We start from the raw sequence: 20,660 nt of genomic DNA on the forward strand, positions 1-20,660 counted from the left end.
TTGTAGTGACCACTCAGTTTCTTGAGAGCTTCTGAAAGCAGTTCAGTCTCAGTGCTTGGAAACAGCATTCCCTCCAAGCCAGGCTCACCCAGAACCCCACCCCACCCCTACCACCCCACCCCACCCCCGAGCAGCCTTCCTTACCAAGACCAAGAGCCCGTGATAGGCCTCAGTGCCAGGCATTTCTGGACTTTGAAAAATAACGTCAAAAAGAGTTCACTTTGAAATCAAATATCTCAAAGCTCCTCCAAAGACATCGTTACACTTGCTCAGCGAAGTTCCCGTTTACACACACTCTACCCTCTGTGTTACCGTCTAGCTACAGTGATCGGCATTGTCAAATCCCCAGAAGACGGAAGCACCAAATCCTTTCCCTACCCCCGAGTCCTCAGAGGTCCCACTGCAGTCCAGATGGAGTAAAGCCAGCATGAGTCCCCCATTCAAGCTGACTGGACTTGCAGGGGACAGCCCAGGCCAGCATGCGACACCGGGTTCACAGGGTAACTAGTTCACACTAGCTCGCAGCATTCCCTCCCTCCCTTTTTCTTTTGAAGGGACCCCACCCAACACATTCTCTTCTTCATCCAAGATTTATAATATTACCTACACATCTCTCCAAAACCTTCAGTCCTTAGACTTGCCCTCCTGTCAAAGGCCACCTGGAATCACAAAGGTTCCTGCTCACGCTGACTGGTTGTTTGCTGTGTCTGTTCACTGTCTTACAGTAGATACAATCAAGTGATATTTCTATAAATTACTAATTTACCTAGGCATATTTTTAAGTTCCAGATATGCTAAAAATGAGAATATGAATTTCTATTCATTTTGATCTCTGACTACAAGAATAACTGAGACAAAGTAAGACTCTGCCTATCAATCAATCATCAATCAATCAATGGGATAACTGAAATTCCATTGTAAAAATTGTTACCTCGGGCTAGAGGGGCGGCTGAGCAGTTAAGAGCACTGGCTGTTCTTCCAGGGCAGGGGTTTGATTCCCAGCACAAGATGAGGGCTCAAATGCATGGAGGCTCACAGCATCTGCAAATCTAGTTCCAGGGATCCAGCGCCCTCTTCTGGCCTCTTCAGGCACTGCATGCACGTGGAACAATAGGAAGCAAAGGGAATCATTAAGTGCACTGAGGGCCCTCCAAGGGACATCCAGTTCAACAGGACACCACTCGCCTCTAAGGGCAGTGCAAGAAGCTAACAATAAGAACCACAAACACAAGTCACCAGCAGTTAGGTTTTATATTTATTGTAACTACAACTTTTCAAAGAACATTAATTATTTAAATCTTGTTCACACATGCGTAAATATATACAAAATGACAGTCTCTAATCCGTTTGAGAAGAAAGCTGGGCATTTAATGTTCTTCCCCATATCCAGGCCTTTCACCTGTTGCAAGCACTGCCAGGTGGCCTCCGTGGGCGTCAGTTATGCGGCACTGAGGTCTGCAGTGCGGCCTGCAGCCCGCTGGTTCACGGGGACGGGGACGGGCTATAGCCCGCGGTTGTCAGCAGCGCAGCCCTCGCTCCAGTGCGCATCTCGTTTCTCGGCCACCAGTTTGATGAACTGAGAGTGACTGGCATACAGCTTGAGCTGGTCACTGATGTCCACCCACTTCACCTTCCCGGCGTCATCTCCGGCCTCCAGGGTGAGGTTGTCCATCGTCTCCCCTAGTTTCCAAAGACACAGCACCAAAAAAAAAAAGAGGGGGGACTGTTTATGCCATTTTTTAATGCAATTCTGGATTTCAAAAGTCTTACTAAAAATAAAATTAATTCATCATTATTAGGTGACCAAGGAATTAAAAACCAGACTAAATATTAAATGAAAGTACTAATAAGAAAGCATTTCTCCTTTAGACAAAGAGAGGCATAGATGCCATTTTATATGAAAACTCTCTACAAAACTGAACTCCAGAAGGATTAGAATTAAAAATAGCCTAAAAGCAAACTTCTAACTCATTTTGTGGTCTAATGCTATATAATGGATGCCAAACCACAAACTAAAATACAATATATTTACAACTGTATTTATTATTTATAAATGTCATCATTGCTAGACATGTAAATGGCTATTTCTACAGGTCAAATTGATGGTGTGTGCCCAGTGTTTTAGAAAATGAATTCTCCCACTTTCTCAATAGGTGTGAATGTGTTTACAGCAGGCACTGGAGATATGAGGCGTTTACAGGTCGAGGATTCAGCTCAGTGGTCAGGACCTGCCTAGCAAGCATGAAACTCTGGGGAACAATGCCAGTGCCCCAGAGGCCCAAGGCGGAAGCATTGCTGCTGCTCAGACACAGCCTGGATGCTTTATGTGCATATATAATCTATATGTGTGCTTTATGTGTGAATATAAACATGTGTATGTGCTTTATATGTGTATGTATATAAACATATATGTGTGCTTTGTGTGCATATAAACATTTAGTATTATACTCTATATTCTTTAATTTTTATTTATTTTTATGTGTATGGGTGTTTTGCCTGCATGTATGTCTGTGTACCACATGTGTACCAGGTGCTGGCAGAGGCCAGAAGAGGACACTGGGGTTTGAACCTGGGACCTCAAGACGAGCAGCCAGTGCTCTAACTGCAGGACCATTGCACCTCTCATTCTTAAAAATGGGCAGAATCAAACTTTTCACCTTTATGAAACAGGTTAAAGAAATGGCAGTGATATACAATAGAGTGCCACATTCACTAAACATGGAGGTGACTGGGTCTCACACGGTGGTCCTTAAACATGGAGGTGACTGAGCCTCACACGGTGGTCCTTAAACATGGAGGTGACTGAGCCTCACACGGTGGTCCTTAAACATGGAGGTGACTGAGCCTCACACGGTGGTCCTTAAACATGGAGGTGACTGAGCCTCACACGCTGGTCTGAAAATGTAATCCCAGTGTTTGGGAGTCAACGGCAGGAGGACTGCCCATGAGTTCATGGTCAGCCTGGGCTACACAGTGAGCTCAGGATAACCTGGGCTATGTGGCAAGACTATCTCAGAACACAAACACAGAAGCAGAGAGTGGCTGGAGCTCAGGCACTGCCAGCAAACAGTGCAGGATGTTTTCAGGCGAAAGGTCAAGCAAGGACCTTACACAGAGCACACAGTGTAAGCACCTTTTTTATCTATTCGCTCTAAAGCTACAGAGTCTGGAAGAAGCCAAGGCGAGATGTTAGTTAAAGGTGGCGGCTTACTGTGTCTTCTTTACATATGGTCTCTATGTAAATGTCAATTCCTCCACCTATGTAACACCCACCACTGCAGTAAGACAACAAAGCCCTCCTTAGAGGATAATGTCTGGCAACAGGGGCTGAGTGCCAGGCTGGCTCCCCAGTCCCCATCCATCCCCACTGCAGCCCCAGCACCTCCACAGCCATTATGAGGCTCTTACCTCAGGACAGCTGCCAGCATCCTGTGTTTTATCTGAACCAATAGTATCTAGAATTCCTTTTACTTCTCTGACTACTTGATATATCACTCAAAACAAAACTAATATTTAAAGACACAGAGTTCAACTGCCACCTCTCTCATAAGAAGAAAGCTGAACTGAAAACAGTTCTCAGATCCAGCAAAGAACACGTGTCCTGGGACACACTGCCTCCCCTGGGGCAGAAAATCCCCTTACAGCAGGGAGGGGGAACAACAAGTCTCAACACACAGGTTACCACCCTCATGAATAATTATTTTACCAACAAGGGATGGGCTGAAGGAGGAACACCCTTTAGGTCTTGCCAGGGAGTCTCTTAGAGACGTCCAAAGGTGTGGGGAGGACAGCCCAGTGAGCTGAGGGGACAGGCCCAGCCCCCACAGCACAGCTATGGCGAAGAGACAAGTCAATGGAACATACTCCCCAGCAGACAAACCTGTACAGGTCTACGCCACTTGCCTTAATTCCTTTTGTGAGATAAACCATGACCTCAGAATTTATGAACAAAGAATTTTCTTTTTACAGAGAAAGAAAGATCAACCATGCATCAGATAAATAATCCACGTTCATCTCTGGAGAAAAGGTCTTTTGCTTTTAGCCTCACAGATAGAGTGGGCTGTGCACAGTTAGGCTGTGGAAGCCCCGTCTGTGCACATCTTCCAGGTTCTTGTGCTAAGGGATGAACTCAGCATCTTCTTGGAGCTGCTGCAGAGAGAAAGGAGCCGGTGCTGGAGTTTCCCAAGGCCAAGGAAAGACAGAGAGAAAGGAGACCTCCCAAGTCCTGGCTGCCCAGAGAGGACAAGTGATTAGCATGAGATTGGGCAGTTCAGCCAAGAGCCAGAAGAACACAGAGTTCTCTGAACGCTGGCCTTGATTCATTATTCTACAAATGAATGCCAAGTGCTTAAGACACCATCCAGCCTCACAAGAAAGGCTTTCTGTGGACCGGGCTGATGTGTAAAGATCCTAATCATTCTGAAGACAGGGATTCCCTTCTCTTCTGTAGTAACAGACAGGCGCTCCTGATAAATTCTTAAACCTAGAGATCAGGAAAAGCATGCACTCAACAACACATGCTTCATGACCCACATGGAAAGGCAGCCCAAGGCTGCAGCACCAGGAGGCTCATACAAACTGCCCTCCCAGAGTCTCACCTGCTTTTGCAATAATTGCACTAACTGCTGGTTCTACATTGCATTATTTTAGCCTGTAATCCAGCCTTAACTTCACAGGCCATCGGTAGATTAAAGACTGTATTTAGTCATTGCTGATAAACTTTGCAAGCTTTGTCTCAAGTACACCTTTAGTCCAACACCTTCACCTGCAGATGAACAACTCTGAGCCCAACAGTCACTGGTTTAAGAAGCTACGCTCTAGATCCGATGCTGTCCTGGCTGACATCTTGGCTTCAGCTGGTCCTCCAGTTGTGGTCATATTTGAGTATAAAATTACCTGTTTCATCATGGTAGTTCACAGCTTCCGTCTCCATCCACGCGTTGTCAGTGTTCCGAGGGTCGTCAACATACCCCTTATAGATCTGTTTCCAAGAGGAGAGAGAACAACAGTCTGGGGTGAGGCAGCGTGAATGGAGGGAGGGTGGAGGGAAGCTTCCTTCCCTCATTAACACTTGTAAATGTCCTGCTGTGCGCGCCACGCCACTGAACTGGACAATTAAAATGGTTAAACTCGGTTATACTACATGTTTGTGTTTGTGTGTGTGTGTGTGTGTGTGTGTGTGTGTGTGTGTGTGTGTGACAGAATCAGTAACACAGCTTCATAGACGTGTTTATATTTCTCAGGGGACAACGTTCTCTTTTGAGGCAGTTTTAAAACTCACAAAGTCCTCAGGAACGCACAGTGTGAGAGGGCGCTGGGGCATCGCTCGGGGTGGAACATGCATAGGGTGCTGGAGGCCCCAAGTCCCACAGCACCAAGGGGACACTGAGAGGAGTCACTCTGAGCTACACTTTCTGCAAAGTTCCATAATATAAGCATGTTTCTATTTTAATAATTTCTGTGATTTTAACTTCATATATTGAAAGGTTTGTTATTATTGATAAGCCTAGATAATATATAAATACAAATATAATATAAATTGAAATGTAAAGCTTATTGATACGAGAAAAAAAATCTAGATCTAATCATCCAACAGAAACTTAGGTAAGTCAATGCTGACAGCAGATATAAACACAGAAGGGCCTGGGAGGCTGAGGGGTGGAGGAATCAGGCGCCCCAGTACTGGGCTGGAGAGCGCTCAGGCAGCAGGGCGGAGGCCGGGCCGGCACAGGGAGGGAGCCCCGAGGATCCCAGGGCTTCTGACCTGCCACCCAGGCCTAACCTATGAGAGCTCTGTCTCAAAAGCAAAGTGAATGGCGCCCGAGGAACAACTGAAGAAGTCGTCCCCCTCGACCTTACACACGGACAGACAGACAGACATGTATTCATGCGCACACATGCACACATAAAGACAGCCTGCTTTATACAGCAAATACTTAACCAGGTTGAGATTTGTGTTACAACCCTTAAAAAAAAAAAAGTTAAGAGAGCCCAATTTTGGAAGAAAAACAAAGCAATCCAAATGTCAGTCAAAAAGAAAAGAGGCTCTGTCATTTCATTACTGACACCCACGGGTTTTCTGTAGTGCTTTCTTTTCCTAACACAGAGTACACAGACAGTCATATAGACATAAACCTTAAATGATTAGCAATAGAAAAATGTAAAATAAAATCTAAAATGTAAAGAGCTTCTCACAGCAAGCTGAAGTTTTATAAACAACAAGAGATCTGTTTACTGGAGTCACAGTGTGTAAGAAAATAGCCCATTTGTCATGCGAGGTCAGCCCTCAGCTAAGACAAACGGGTGGAGAGTAGGAAATGATCACATGAGCTAGGCCAGGCTATAAGGCTTCAGCACTGTGCTGTGAGCAGATCGCAAGGCCGCTGCTGAGCCTGACTGAGGAGCCCCTTACCACAAGATGCTCCTGGCTGAAGAGTGCGTGCAGCTTCTCCTCGATCTCCCGCTTCTCCGCGCTGGACTTCTGTAAGGAGTTCAGGGCTTCCTCACCGAACTCTCTTTTCAGCGTGGCACTGATCTTCTCGCCGGGGTCCACCATCCCCTGCAGTCACAGTTTTGAGAAGCAGTGAGCTTTGGCTCACGGCACACAGATTTACTGAGTGGTACAACAAACACATCTTGTTGTATGCAACCACAATACTCACCCCCACCCCTCTCTGAGAAGCACTTCTTAAAACACTCGTTTCTACAGAAGCAGCCAACAAAGGCAGCACATAGCCTGGGCCACAGTAACAGGTCCATCGTTGGGCTATGGCAAACTGGCCAGGCAATCCTTTCCTGACACCTTCCAAACTCAGACTGCAAGCCCTGGGGGCAAGGAGACAGCACAAAGGCTCTCCACTGCAGCCACTGCAGCGATGGCATGGCGCCTTCGCAGAACACACCGGAAGCACCCCCAGGGCTGCGTCACTACTATTAGGTTCATTGAAAATGTTTCTCCCCAGAACCAACTCATTCAGTTCCTTCGAAACATCATTTAAATGTCACTTCCCCTAAATCATCTTTTACTTGCTGTCCAATTTAGTTTTATCACCTACTAGCACAAGATACTTATCTTACGACATTGTCTGCCTTTGGAATGTAACAAAAGACAGGGGTGTGTGTTCACGTGCTGTTCTACCTCACTGTCTGCAGTATTGACCCACAGAGGCAGAGAGTCAGTCAAGGAGACCAGCAAGTACTGCAGCTGCTCCCGCGATCGGAATTTCAATTGGAAATAAAAACCATGAAATCATTATCGTGTGAGAGAAGCCAGCTGGCTCATGGTAACCAGCCTGTGCTGGATCAGTCAGCTCCGATCTGTAACTCACCCTGCTTTTACACCACAAAGAAAAACATAGTCATGCCCACAGCAGGGTATTTGTTCACATCACACACCTCCGCTTCACAAAAGGCATAAACTACAAAAACCTCTACCACACTGAATACATGTTTTAAAAGTCACTTCAAAGATATCAATGGTACAAAGTTAGTAGGAGCACTCCTCCTGATGGGGATGCAGAACTTCTAGGAAAAATCTATAACAAGTGTCATCTTCTCATTATGTTTAAAAATTGTAGGAATCCGGGGCTGGAGAGATGGCTCAGCGGTTTAAGAGCACTGACTGTTCTTCCGAAGGTCCTGAGTTCAAATCCCAGCAACCACATGGTGGCTCACAACCATCCGTAATGAGATCTGACGCCCTCTTCTGGTGTGTCTAAAGACAGCTACAGTGTACTTAAAATAAATAAATAAATAAATCTTTAAAAAAAAATTATAGGAATCCAATAAGTAATACTAAAAATATAAAACTGAGTTAAGAGCAGGGGATTGAAATGGACCTTACATAATGAATGCCAACCATATGCCAAATATCCAAAGGCTCCCTCTCTGAGGTAAATATGGCTACCTTCATTTTAAAGATGAGCGGCTGCACTCACCCAGCGGCAAGTGCACAGGACAGAACACGAGCCTCGATCTAGCCACACGCTCATGTTCCTTCCAAAGACACTAGAATTGTCCTTGAATTCTAAGAGCCTTGTATCACCCTAGGCTTGGCAACAGTGAGCTCAAAGGAGCGGCCTCCTCACATGGGAGCCTCGGTGCAAGCAGCAAAGCAGTAAGCAGTGAGCCACCAGCAGGGGGCGCCAAGCCACAGCAGCAGCAGCAGGGGGCGCCATGCCGCACCAGCAGCCCCAGCAGGGGGCGCCATGCTTACCCCCGGGATTGCCCACTCTCCACAGTCTTTCCTCTTGATCGCAACGAACTGCAAGATGCATTTCCCGGAGACAGGGTGTGTGATCTTATTCCCGCTCTCATCCCTTTTCCACCTGTGGACAGGAACACAGAACAGCAAAGGCTCCGGCTGTCACTCTCAACGACATCAGAAAAACAAAGTACACATTTATCTAAAACAGGACAGTTTAAAAACCTGTTTTTATTAGACAAATACTGTTTGCCCCAGTTAAGGAAGTTTAGTTCACACAAGAGTGCTGTATTCTCTATGAGGAAAATTTAGATCACACACAATTCTCACTACTCAAAGTCTGCCAAAGAAAGAAAAGGCTTAAAAGCAGAACATAATTTGAAGAAGGTTTTAAAAGGTGCTGCATGGTGTTTTCCACCGAGAATCCCTTTTAGAAACTGAAATAATCAAACGGATGTGGCAATGCCTTTGTTGGTCACGTCACCCTGTGATGTCAGAAAAGCAGGAACTCAGTGTCAGCTGAGTGTGGTGTTAGTCTTCATGCCGTCTTAGATGGGGCGGGGCTCCACCTTATACTGCTTATATCTTGAGTTAAATCCCTCGGTCAGGCAACAATCAGTTCAGAGCACACCTCTGAGCACATCATCTTTTCTGAAGACCAATCTCCCTTCCTATTCTGCATCCACAACTTCCAGGCTCTTTCTAAAAGTAGTCTAGACAAAGGTAAGGATCTTGTCCTTGCAACTAGGAAAAGAAGGCCCAGGGGGCGCCTCTCACCGCAGGGAGGCGTGTGCAAGCAGAGGGTTTGGACCGCTCTCCAGTTCTTAATCAACCAACCACTCCTCATCAAAGAGCTCAGGTTCCCGGGCAGAGCTAAACCCCAAAGTGCTACATTATAGAAGCAGCTTCAGACCGAGAGATCGGCAGACAGAAACAAAGAATAGTTAGTGCAATGTTTGTTTTTAAGATAGCAGACCCACTGCCGGGCAGTGATGGCACACACCTGTAATCCCAGCACTCTGGGAGGCAGAGGCAGGATTTCTGAGTTCGAGGCCAGCCTGGTCTACAGAGTGAGTTCCAGGACAGCCAGGGCTATACAGAGAAATCCTGTCTCGAAAAAAAACCAAGTCCAAAAAACCAAAAAAACAAACAAACAAACAAAAAACAAAACAAAACAAAACAAAAAAAGATAGCAGACCCCTAAATATCACAAAGAAGAATGAAATATTGGCTCAAGAAACTCGAGGTCTGGCAGGTGAGAGGGAGGATGGAGTGGGAAGCTAAAGATACAGGTGGATGTTTACACAGCAGAATTCTCAACTCTGTGTTCCTAAGAGAGCAGAGAGTACTGTTCACTGGGGAACAACACGGCCGCTCACACTGCAAACACTCACTCACTGCCACAGAGGCCGGGAGTGACTCAGGCAAGCAAAGTGACCAAAGGGCCAGGAGAGACCCTGCCACCACTGGCACGCGCTACATTTCTTTTACTGTTGCCTGCCCCATCTGTAATAAACTCGCTCACTGGGAACTGAATTCAGCTCCCACAGACCGTCTACCTCCATGGCATTCTCTGGAAAGGGTGGCGACCCGGTACAAGCGGGTTGCCCCAGGGCTCCCTTCAGAGGTAACTGTTTGCAAATGACTTTACTCTTTCAGACATTTGAAACCAGGGGGTAAGAGTGAGCTGTCCCTTCCCGAGAGGCCTCAAGGTCTTCCCTGCACCCTTCCACTGAAAGCTCTGGATTCTTTTCAGTGGCATCAAGCTCTCTGACAGCCACGCCTTCCCGGATGCCGCTATGAACAAACAGGTTTCCTAGAGAACACTGAGCCACACCTCACCTTATGTTCAGTAAGTCTCTTACATCAAGAGGACGGGCTGAATGACAGGCGTGTGTCACCTGTGTCATCTAAGCTCCTATCAGTACACATCATGACAGGAGCACAATGAGGGAATCGCCTAATGACGCACTTCTTGGGACTTGTCTCCCGTGCTGAGCAATGCATGACTGTACTTAGTCATATTTTATGTTTCTTACTTCAGATTTCAAATTTTCAACCTTGTAAATGAAGCTATAGCTCTTCAATGACCAAAACCTTCATTCTTCTACTTTTTATACTCTCTAATGTACCTCCTGAGTGCTGAAAAAAAAACCAGATATTTAATAAATATCTGCCAGGTGTATTCGAACTTTCGACACTGCAACATGACGTCATTTACAAACGTCATGCTTGAGAAATGGGCTCTCGAGTTACCCCCCTCGCTGCCCAACATCATTTCGTGTTTTAATTGGAGGTATCATGTTAGGCTGGGCCACAATCGCTGGGCACACCACGTAGCTTGTGGGCAGTAAGCTGGACAGGCCTGGTAGATAGTGCTTGGTGTACACCCACAACATAAAACCGCAGCTTGATTAACTGGCTGCCGATTGCTGATTATGAGGTTTTGAGACAGGCCTCAAACTCACAGCAATCCTCCTGTCTCAGTCTCCTATATATGGAGATTACAAGCATAAGCCACAACACCTAGCTACAACCACAACTTTGTCTGTATAATATATCACTGTGATTTTACATAAAGTCCCGTGTTCTTATAGAACAAACATATAGTTCTATGCGCGCGCGCACGCGCGCGCACACACACACACACACACACACACACACGCAGCTGACATCTGTATTTTTCTGATCACTTAGCTCTTTGCTACTGAAACATCGTACCCAGTTTTACCTGGTTATAATAGGATCGGCAGCATGATTTGGGCCCCATCTCCCCAGGAGGCCCCGGCCAACCAGTCCTGTCCTCCCTGCAGGGTTTCTAGAGTAGAAAAGAACAAAAGGTCACCATACAATCAATTGAATGCATTCACTTTTTAAAATCTAGCTTGCCACTGCATGCACATGTGTACACACATGTGAATGTTTGTGTACAGGTGGGTGTGTAGGCATGAACATGACAAGTGGCCTGAGGGGTCTTCATCAGCAGCTCTCCTGTCTAGTAAGGGAAGGGCAATCAGCCAGTTGAAGGCAGCCCAGCTGGCCAGCTTGCCCCTGGAATACCCTGTCTCTGCTCCTTTGCTGAGTCCTAAGGCTACAGGAGCCAGCGTGCCTGCCCGGCTCTCCGTGGGCTCTGGGGCTCCAAACTCCTGTCCCTGAGCCTGCAAGAGCTTTATCCAACAGGCCATCCTCCCAGCCTTCAACTAACTCACTCATCTAGTCCACAAGACACTCACGCCCATGTTTTTTACTGCTGATAAAACTGAGTAACTTCTTATATTGTCTTGTACTAAACTCACAAGCACTGTTTGTTTGTTTTTTTAAAAAAAGTCACCAGGATAATTGACAATATATTTTTTTTCAAAATCACAGGATTGGAAAGTGAGGCAAAGGAGCCTTGATATTAACATTAATGGGTTTTACTTGTCTTTTGAATTACATTTTAATGTAGTTTAGTGTGTGTGTGTGTGTCTGTCTGTCTGCATGTATGTATGTGTATGTATGTCAGAGAACAACCTATCTGCGTCCATGTCTCCCCCCACCATGGGTCCAGGGATCCAGTGCAGGCAGCCTTGTCTCAGGCTTACTCACCCACTGTGCTATCTCACCCCAGGAATGACAAAGTATTTTTAGTCTTAGAAGGCTTAGATGTTTGGATAAATTCTTACTTTAAACCATTAGTTCATTTAATAAATAAATGATAGATTTATTAGACTGAAAAGATAAATTTTAATCCTTTTTATAATTTATTCAATTAATTACTTCAACCTTCAAGATAAAATTGTGAAACCATACCTTTAATTCCTGTCTCCAGCACTTACTAGTTGTATACAAACTGCTAACATTCTTTCCCAATTTGAGTTTGGTGGAAATGTTATTGCTTCGCACATATAAACTCTGGCCTCTGTTTATTCCCTCAACACCTGCCGGCCAACCCAGCCCCTCCGCCGCAGCTCCTACCTGGGCCTCCCGTTTTCAATCTCGTACAGGCCATTCTGGCTCTTTCTCTCCACGTGCCCATCCTTCTCATTAAACCTGGGAGAGAAGTTGCTCTCGCTGCAATGGGAACAACAATGCGCATAAAGTAATGATTAAATATCACCCACAGCGTAGCAATATAACTCACGGCTATCCATAATAAACACAGACTGAGTTCTGATTTACAAACCAATTTCTCAATCAAAAACGGCTCTAGGGGCAAACACCCTTTCAGGCACAGCAGAAGCTGTACTGTTATGAGCTGTGTTATGCTTCTTGAAAGGAGGATGGAAGCCCCTCCTACGTGGGCAAAAATGTCTGCACGATACCAATGGCACAGAACCGCCTGCGGACACGCTATGGCAACCGCTGGCTCCCACAAGGTTCCAGATGCAAGATTTCTCTGAACACCGATATGTCTACTGTTCCAAAGTAACTTTAATTACTTTAATTTAATGCATATTGGTTAATACTGTCAAATATGCATAGTATCAAAATTCACAAGGAGTGAATTTATCCCATCAGCTGTAAAAGAAATATGATATTTAAAAAGACATAATCCTCTGGAAATGCTGGAGCTCCTGGCCTGAACTGCACGTTTACAGAGTTGCATCTGCACACTTCAGTAATGAACACTGACTACATTTATGTTGTGCCTCAGCAGAAACAGTCTGTAAATAAATAGTATTAAGAAACTTGCAAACAGGCCAGGTATGATGCACACCTATAGTCTCTGCTTGGGAGGCAAAGACAGGGGATCTCAGAGTTCAAGGCCAGTCTGGTCTACAGAGTGAGTTCCAGGACAGCCAGAAACTCAGCTAGGGATACACACAGAAACCTCGTCTTGAAAAACAAAGGAACAAAACCAACAAACAAGACAGAACCACCCTTGCCAATAGACCCAAATTAGGAACAGACACTGTGAATTTTTATATTACATTTACTCTTTCTATATCAAATATATGTTATGTAGTTATCTACCACCCAAGCCAAACCCTCCATGAGAATCAGAGCCAGAGATTAGCTGTCTGTGCTCCTTCGTAACTCGCCACTACCTGCACGCATCCTCTCCCTTCTCTCCACACCGCCCCACACGGACATTTGTTTACATATAGACATACAGTACAAGACAGACTGCGTGCATATGAGGGAGGCCTGGGGCTCTCCTAAGAGTTACACACCGCAGCTCAGCATGGCAAACAGTGCTGCCTCCTTTCTGCCTTGTTAATTGATACAAATCCCTGTAAACATTATGGGTACAGAGTGATAATCTGATGCACATACAACTGTGATGTTGATGTGATGGCCGCATGAGCATTTACATCTTCTTACACACTGGCCATTTCTGTACATGGAGAACTTTCGAAATTCTCTTCTCTAGCTCTTTATAGAATATATAACAACATATTGTGAACAGTAACACCCACTATGCCATAAGACAGCAGAACTCACTCTCCCTACAGCCTGTAGGTGGGGAGCTGCAGGTTATCCAGTCATCCACTTCCGCTTCCTGGCGCTCTCCTAACATCTACCCCAATCAACCGGTCTGTTTGACTACTGTTAGAAGCCTGGGGTTGGTGGGCCAGGCTCGATGGAGGTCAGCCTCAGGACTCTCATCTACTTGTTGAAGAGCCTCTCAACAAGGCTTGGAACTGACCAAACCTGCTGGCCAAGCTCTGGGGTCCCACTGCCCTGCCTCTCCAGCACTGGGGCTACAAGCCCATGCTGTCATCCCTCCTGGCTTCTTCCATTGGTGCGGGAGCCCAACTGCTTTCACAGCAAGCACTTTACTCGAGCAATCCCCTAGCCTACAATGTCAGACCAACAGACGGTCTGCTTCCCAGATATGAAAATAAAAACAATGTTCATAAAGATGTTATGTAGTGACTAGTACATGGTTAATACATTAGAAAAGGAAATATCAGAGGCTGGAGAGATGGCTCAGCAGTTAAGAGCACTGACTGCTCTTCTAGAGGTCCTGGATTCAAATCCTAGCAACCACATGATGGCTCACAGCCATCTGTAATGAGATCTGACACCCTCTTCTGGTGTGTCTGAAGACAGCTACAGTGTACTTACATATAATAAATAAATACATCTTTAAACAAGAGAAGAAGGGAGGGGAGGGGAAGAGAGGGGAGGAGTGGGGAAGGGAGCGAAGGAGAGGGGAGCAGAGGAGAGGGGAGCGGAGGGGAGGGGAGCGGAGGGGAGGGGAGCGGAGGGGAGGGAAGGGAAGGGGAGAAGGGAAGAGATCATCATTGCAAGGTGTCAGTATTGTAGAACCTACAAACCTGGTCTCATGGAGGCTGAAGGCAGCTTGAAGGTCCCCAGAGACTGAAAATAGAACGGGGGAGGAGGGGACAGCCTACTCAATGGGCACTGAGGAATACTTACACAGGGTTGGGGTCCTGGTACTACTGCAAACTAGAGTGACTTCAGAGCACAGTGGACTATTGCAAAAGGCTAGAAGAAATTCTGTGGAAATGTTTTCAACTTAAAGAAAGGATGTATGAGGAGAAGGTTATGTTTGTTTAAGCTGATTCAAATGTCACCACAGCCTCAATAAGTACAATCTCATGTTTTTATACACAAGTTAAAATATAAACTTAGGCTGAGAATAGGCCTCTTGAAGGCCTATCAATGCCTGGCACCAAAAAAAATGCAAGCTAAAATAATTAAAATACATCAAAGTGAATAAATAACTTTTAAAATTAACTTTTAGATTGAGTTTATTTTATGTGTACAAGTGCTTTGCCTGCATTTATTATGTGCACCAGGTGGGTGTCTGGTGCCCATGGAGATCAAAAGAGGGAGTTAGAGCCCCTGAGGCTGGAGTATGAATGACTGAGCATTATGAATGACTGCGCACCGACACTGAGTGCCGGGAGCCACCTGGCCGTCCAGAAGAGTGACACACCCTCTCACTACTGAGCTCCGCCCCAGCTCCTGAGCGTTATTAAAAGGCAATCATTCTACCACGGTATTATACATCACTACCAGACACATAAAGGCAGGTGAAGAGGGAATGACCCTGAATGAGGTTTTGGTTCTCGGGAGGGTTAGTTCTCAAGATCCGTGTCCTGCTCAGTGCCTGGAAGCCTGCTGAAGAGAGCTCAGTGTTCCCACCACAGGAGGGCTAGAGATGGTGATGCTAACTGTTTTACCGTGGTAATCATTTCATGATGTAGGATGGATCAAACCACTGAGATAGCTGTACAAACATATAGTTTTTGTAGATTAGAGCTCGGCAAAGCTGGAAAGAGAATAAAAGAGAATATAACCATAAAATATGGAGCAGTGCAGCTCCTGTGGGGACGTAATCGAAGCACAGCCCACCTCTCCTTCCTCTTGTTTCATGCTCGCATGCTCACAGTTCACAACTATGTGGTAATCTGGAAGAGTCTGACAACCTCAGGTTGTTTTCACAACCTCAAATAGCTTTGCCCATTAGGGGAAGTCCTCACAAAAGCTGGCGAAGAATAAACAAGCACAGACTGGTCAGTTAGGACAAAGTGAAGCAAATGCAGAAACTGACTTATAACAACACCCAGCATGGATTAAAGGGACTTTTTTTCAAATACCAAATGATAACTTAAGAACCCTGACTTTCCATACGTCTTAAGTCCAGCCCCCCCCCCTCATCTGCTCACCTGATCTGAGGGTCCGCCCACTGGGGTCCCGCCAGGACGGAGACGGCGGTGTACTCCACAGGGTTGTAGTCGTGCCACTCAACAAGCCAGCCCACCTTCTCATTCGGAACCTGACTTCGCTCCACTTTTGAACCTGGGTAAGGAGATGTCCGGGCCTTGTTGTGGGAATTCTCTTTGGCACCATTAGAACCAGACATGATGTTAGCGCTAAGGTGAAACCCACAGGATGGAAATGGGTTTCTAAAGACAAAAAAAAAGAAAAACATCTTATCGACGCATAGGAATTAAAGAACCTAGTTCAAAGATCCTGAAACAGTTTTCAATTTCAAAAACATGTAAGAATCAGAAAATAACATGATGATTCCATGTGTGCACTGCTTTTCCAGAGGACCCAAGTGTGATTCCCAACATCTAAGCCACACAGTTCACAACTACCTACAACTCCAGCTCCAAGGTATCCAAGGCCTCTAACCTCGGAGGGTACCCACACTCCTATCCACATGTAACATCCATGAAAGGTTTTTCAAATATGAAGGGTTTTTTTTGTTTTTGTTTTTGTTTTTTTATAAATAGCTAAATCTGGACTGGAGAGATAACTCAGAAAAACACTTTCCACACAAGTGTGAGGAGCTGAGGTTAGAGCCCCAGCACTAACAGACACTGCACATGCAAGCACATGTCTGTCACCACAACACTGGAGACAGAGCAGGCCGACAAAGATCAATAACCAGCCAGCCTAGCCCAAAGATGAGCTAGGTTTAGTAAGAGACGCCATTGTGACACGGGACTAAAGCAGACATCCAGTATCAACCTCTGGCTGCTACACACACACACACACACACACTAGCATGTACACATACACACAAACTAGTTAGTCTTATTAACTGTCACCTACTGATTGCAGCTATTTTAGCAGAGAAAAGAGGGCAGAACTTTTGTGTTCTTTTAGGAAAGAGGCATGTTATGAGAACTCAGTCATGAACACAAATACTAGCGGGAATTTATAAACAAATTTACTAAAAAGCTTATATGCAAGTCTGTGCCGACATGAGTTTTTGGTTCATTTTGAGTGAGACTCAAGATGTGACTGTTGAGTCCCATCAAGGCAGCATGATTGTTTTTGTAAGAAACGCCAAACTGTAGGCTCCACCCCATCCTGTTGTCTATCTACAGACTTAAGTGTAGGACAAGCTGTTGGCTGTCATCACTTTAGAGAGTCTAAAAACCCTCACTCAAGTTTGTATTCAAAACATAAATTCGTGAAACACATGGATTTGTCAAAATTAGCTGGAGAGATGACACTTCTGCTAGGACAGCTACTTACCCAGTCACCACAGACTGGAGTTCAGAGCCCAGTACCAATGTAAGAAGCCAGGCATCCCACACACACCTCTGGCCCCAGCTGGGGTGTGGGGACACAGGTAAAAGGATCCAGTCTAACCAAAAAGACACAAGCCCCAGGTTTGGGGAGAGAGACTTCCTCAAAGGAGAAGGCAGACAGGGAGTAGTAAGTCACCAACATGGTCCTCTAGGCTCAACATAGGTGCACAGACACATACAACTGCATGCATACATACATGAAGAGACACACAACTGCATATACACACACAAACACACATGCACACATATACACAAAACACCCATATTTTAAAAAATAAATAGCAAAATATAATCAGACTTTGCATCTTCCCCACAGAGGAGTGCTAATCCATTTACATCTGCTCTCCAATATGAGGCAGTGCTGGCTATCAGAATATAAATCTTTTTTATTGCATTACAAGACTGTGCAATTAACAAAAAGGAATTAGGAAATTAATAAAATGCATCTTACAAGGCAAAGACCAGTTCCTAAGACTGGAGGGAAAAAAAGGAAGAAAGAAAAAGAAAGAATGAAATCCAATAGCAGCATGCTGCTATGAGCTGAAGAAAATCTTCGATACTCTAATTTATAAGAGGTAAGTGTACACCTGCACGGCACTCTTCTAAGCACTGGAAATACTGCGCACTCATCCGACCCACACAAATCCTTGCTTTGGAAATAAGTCTAATATTTCCTGTTGCACCTCTGCTTCATTTTTAGGTCACACGTGCTACATGTGAGCACAAGAACAAACTTATGTCACTGATAAAACCTGTTGAGAAACGGAAACCTTCCCGTTCCAAGTTTTTGCTAATTAGAGATCTTTGAAACTAGGTAAATCACAAATTCTAACTACAAAACTATTGTGCCCTCCACTGTTAATCACAAAATTGTTAATATATTTTATTCACTTATTCTTAGAGAATTCTATACATATAGATGCCTCACATGGGAGACACACGTGTGAATACACACGCATAAATGTATTTTTATTATATCTGCCTCCCAACTCCTCCAGCTTCCCACTCCATCAGTCATGTTCTACATTTTTATATGTTTGATTACACATGTCCGTGCACCAGTCCTGCAGGAGGGCAGCGGTGGCAACGGAGCAGGAGTTCACACCTGACCTGGGAGCTGAGAATAAACAGGGCTCACCTTCCAGTCCACTGGAGCTCTTAACTGCTGAGCTTCCACCACCACCCCCTCCTCCTCCTCGCTTAAGGCTCCTTCTGTTTCGGCTTCTGTTTCTTTTTAGATAGCTAATTAGAGCTACCTACATGGTCATGGGCGTGGTAAGTGGCCAGTGGATGAAGATGAGGGGCCACGCCCCTAAAGAAAACTGTGGTCACTAAACTCTTTAAGTTACAAGGTCTTTTGTTTCTGTTTTACAGTAAATATTAAATCAGCAGGCACTCAACGCATACTTGTTGACTTAGCTTTGGGCTTTTCTTTGGGATATGCAGTTTCGGTTCTAGATAGGCCACTGTAAAAGTTCCTTTTCCTATCTTACTAAAGAACCACCAAGCAGATTTACACTGTTCTGGTGACAATCAACAAAAATGCCATTAGTGACTTCCAGAGAGCAGGAAGTTCTTCCCTCTGCAAATTCCACTGAAGAAGGTGTAGAAAAGGAAGTTAATTCACACCAGCAGAGAGAGGACACTCTGATTGAGGGGTTTTAAGCATTGTCAGCAAGGCAGAAGACAGATGGGACCATGGGGCCTACAAACCACAGCAGAAGTGATTCTATTTGCAATAAGGTGAAGGAAGCTGTCACTCCTGTTTGGGGAGGCCACAGAAATTCCAAATTCGGTCTCACTCGCCAACCAAAGAACCAGGGACCTAACCTCTTTCCTCTTCAGAACTGAAGCTTGGTGAGTTTGCCTCCCGGATAAAGTCAACTTCGAGGCGTGGGTGTATGTGTTTTAAGGAAGACACCACTACAGACACTGGTGTCCGAGAACTTAACAGAACCAGGCTTACAAACTTTGCATGACACTAGGAAATAAAGTTGCGGCCACACCGCAAATAAAGTTGCGGCACTTGGGATTGACAGTATATGTTTCCATTATGTGGACTCGGTATCACCTCTAGCACGGGGCGCACACCATAAATGCTCTTTAACCTCCTGTGAATTAACGTTGGCGCCTTATCTAGATGGCAAATTTAAAAGTCAGAGATCGAGAAGGGTCCTCGCTATTGGCTTCCCAAAACCCAGTACCCCAGCCTACGTAACCTTTGGGAAAGGAAGGAGGGAATCGCAGGTCCGCCCTAGGTCTCGGAGCCGCAGCCCGTCCTACAATCGGGGTACCTGGGTGCGGGCACGGCGCGGCAGCCTGAGGACCGGACAGTCACAGACGCGAGGGCCACCGAGAGCGACACGGTGGCTACCGCCTGCCCCAGGGAGCGGCCGGCCATCGGCGCCTGGCGCGCGGCCGGCGAGGGGTCTGAGGTGGCGGGCCTCGCCCGGAGCCCCGCCGCGAGCCCCGAACCTGCAACCAGCGGGCACTAGGACCCGGCCGCGCTTCCCCCGCACCGGACGCTGAATACCGGCGGCGCCCGCAGCCCCACGACAAACCCGACGCGCAACCGCGCTTTACGGCGACGCCGCAAACCAACCTGTCTGCCCGGCCTCTCCGTCTGCGCAGGCGCACTGACGTGCTGAGGCACGCGTCGGGACGCAGAGACCGAGAACACTGAGGCGGAGCGGAAAGAGGGTCAGGGATGTCATGTGACCGACGCCGGGACCACGTGTTCCCAGGAGAGGCTGGCGGTACGGAGTCACGTGAGCACTGCGAGGTTTGAGAAGTCATAAGTCAGTGACAATTCATGAAACACGGTGGTTTGGTTTCCAGAAGTGAAGTAACTTGCTTTTCAAAACTTGGCCACATACCGGATTCAGAGACCGCCTGTGAGCAATAAAATGTGGGACCCGTCACGTGATCCTGTCAGTCATGTGACCGCCCTGGAGCCCATAAAGAGGGACCCCCAACCCTGGCGCGCAGCCTGAGCTCCCCAGAACTTCCTTCACGGTGGTGTCCGTGATGTTAGTATCTTCGATAAACCTCTTGTCCAGAAGGACATTCGGCCTCAGCGTCCCACTTTTGAACCCCAAAGCCAAAACTTGTAGACAAGCTGTGAAATTGACACGCGGTCTGGATGATAAATAACGAACGAAGGACTTTATAGAGAGAGAACTTAATAGTTAGCCAGGTTGAAAGTGGTACAGCCAGGCGTGCAAAGCGGCTTGCACTCCAGCTTTCTTTCCTTTACTTGGTGATGAGACAAATTCTAAGTCTGTCATCAACTTTGGCCTTTCGAAACACACCGTAAGGTGTTGGCTCTTAAAGCCACATCAATCAAATACTAACCATATCCTGAAATCCGCAGCACTCTTGGGATGGGAAGGCAAGAAGAACCAACTCCGCAGTAACACTTTAGGGTGTTGTCTTCGTGACTACACCACACA

At 46.1% G+C, this 20,660-nt stretch overlaps 1 protein-coding gene across 4 annotated transcripts; it reads right to left on the bottom strand.

The window, feature by feature from the left end:
* Positions 1-1,242: 1,242 nt before the first annotated feature.
* On the bottom strand, positions 1,243-19,896 carry Nudt9 (nudix hydrolase 9). Of its 4 annotated transcripts, none has more exons than XM_052198704.1 (8): positions 19,811-19,896; positions 15,829-16,068; positions 12,161-12,256; positions 10,935-11,021; positions 8,216-8,327; positions 6,413-6,559; positions 4,897-4,981; positions 1,243-1,680 (listed from the first exon to the last, which is right to left on the bottom strand). In XM_052198704.1, the coding sequence occupies exons 2-8, from the start codon at positions 16,023-16,025 to the stop codon at positions 1,502-1,504; spliced, it is 903 nt and encodes a 300-aa protein (XP_052054664.1). In that variant the 5' UTR covers positions 16,026-16,068; positions 19,811-19,896; the 3' UTR covers positions 1,243-1,501. The 4 variants fall into 4 exon arrangements, with proteins under 4 accessions (XP_052054664.1, XP_052054663.1, XP_052054665.1 ...); XM_052198703.1 differs by lacking the exon at positions 19,811-19,896 and adding an exon at positions 19,503-19,735; XM_052198705.1 differs by lacking the exon at positions 19,811-19,896 and adding an exon at positions 19,428-19,503.
* Positions 19,897-20,660: the final 764 nt, after the last annotated feature.

The sequence above is a fragment of the Apodemus sylvaticus genome, chromosome 11 (assembly GCF_947179515.1).
Source record: "Apodemus sylvaticus chromosome 11, mApoSyl1.1, whole genome shotgun sequence".
Taxonomy (NCBI): Eukaryota; Metazoa; Chordata; class Mammalia; order Rodentia; family Muridae; genus Apodemus; species Apodemus sylvaticus.

Coding starts and splice junctions, on each gene's coding strand:
- Nudt9 (XM_052198703.1), bottom strand. CDS start 19,609: ATGGCCGGCCGCTCCCTGGGGCAGGCGGTAGCCACCGTGTCGCTCTCG. Junction 12,257..15,828: donor TGGGCGGACCCTCAGATCAG/GTGAGCAGATGA, acceptor TTCCCATTGCAG/CGAGAGCAACTTCTCTCCCA. Junction 6,560..8,215: donor GAGAGTGGGCAATCCCGGGG/GTAAGCATGGCG, acceptor CTGTGACTGCAG/GGGATGGTGGACCCCGGCGA.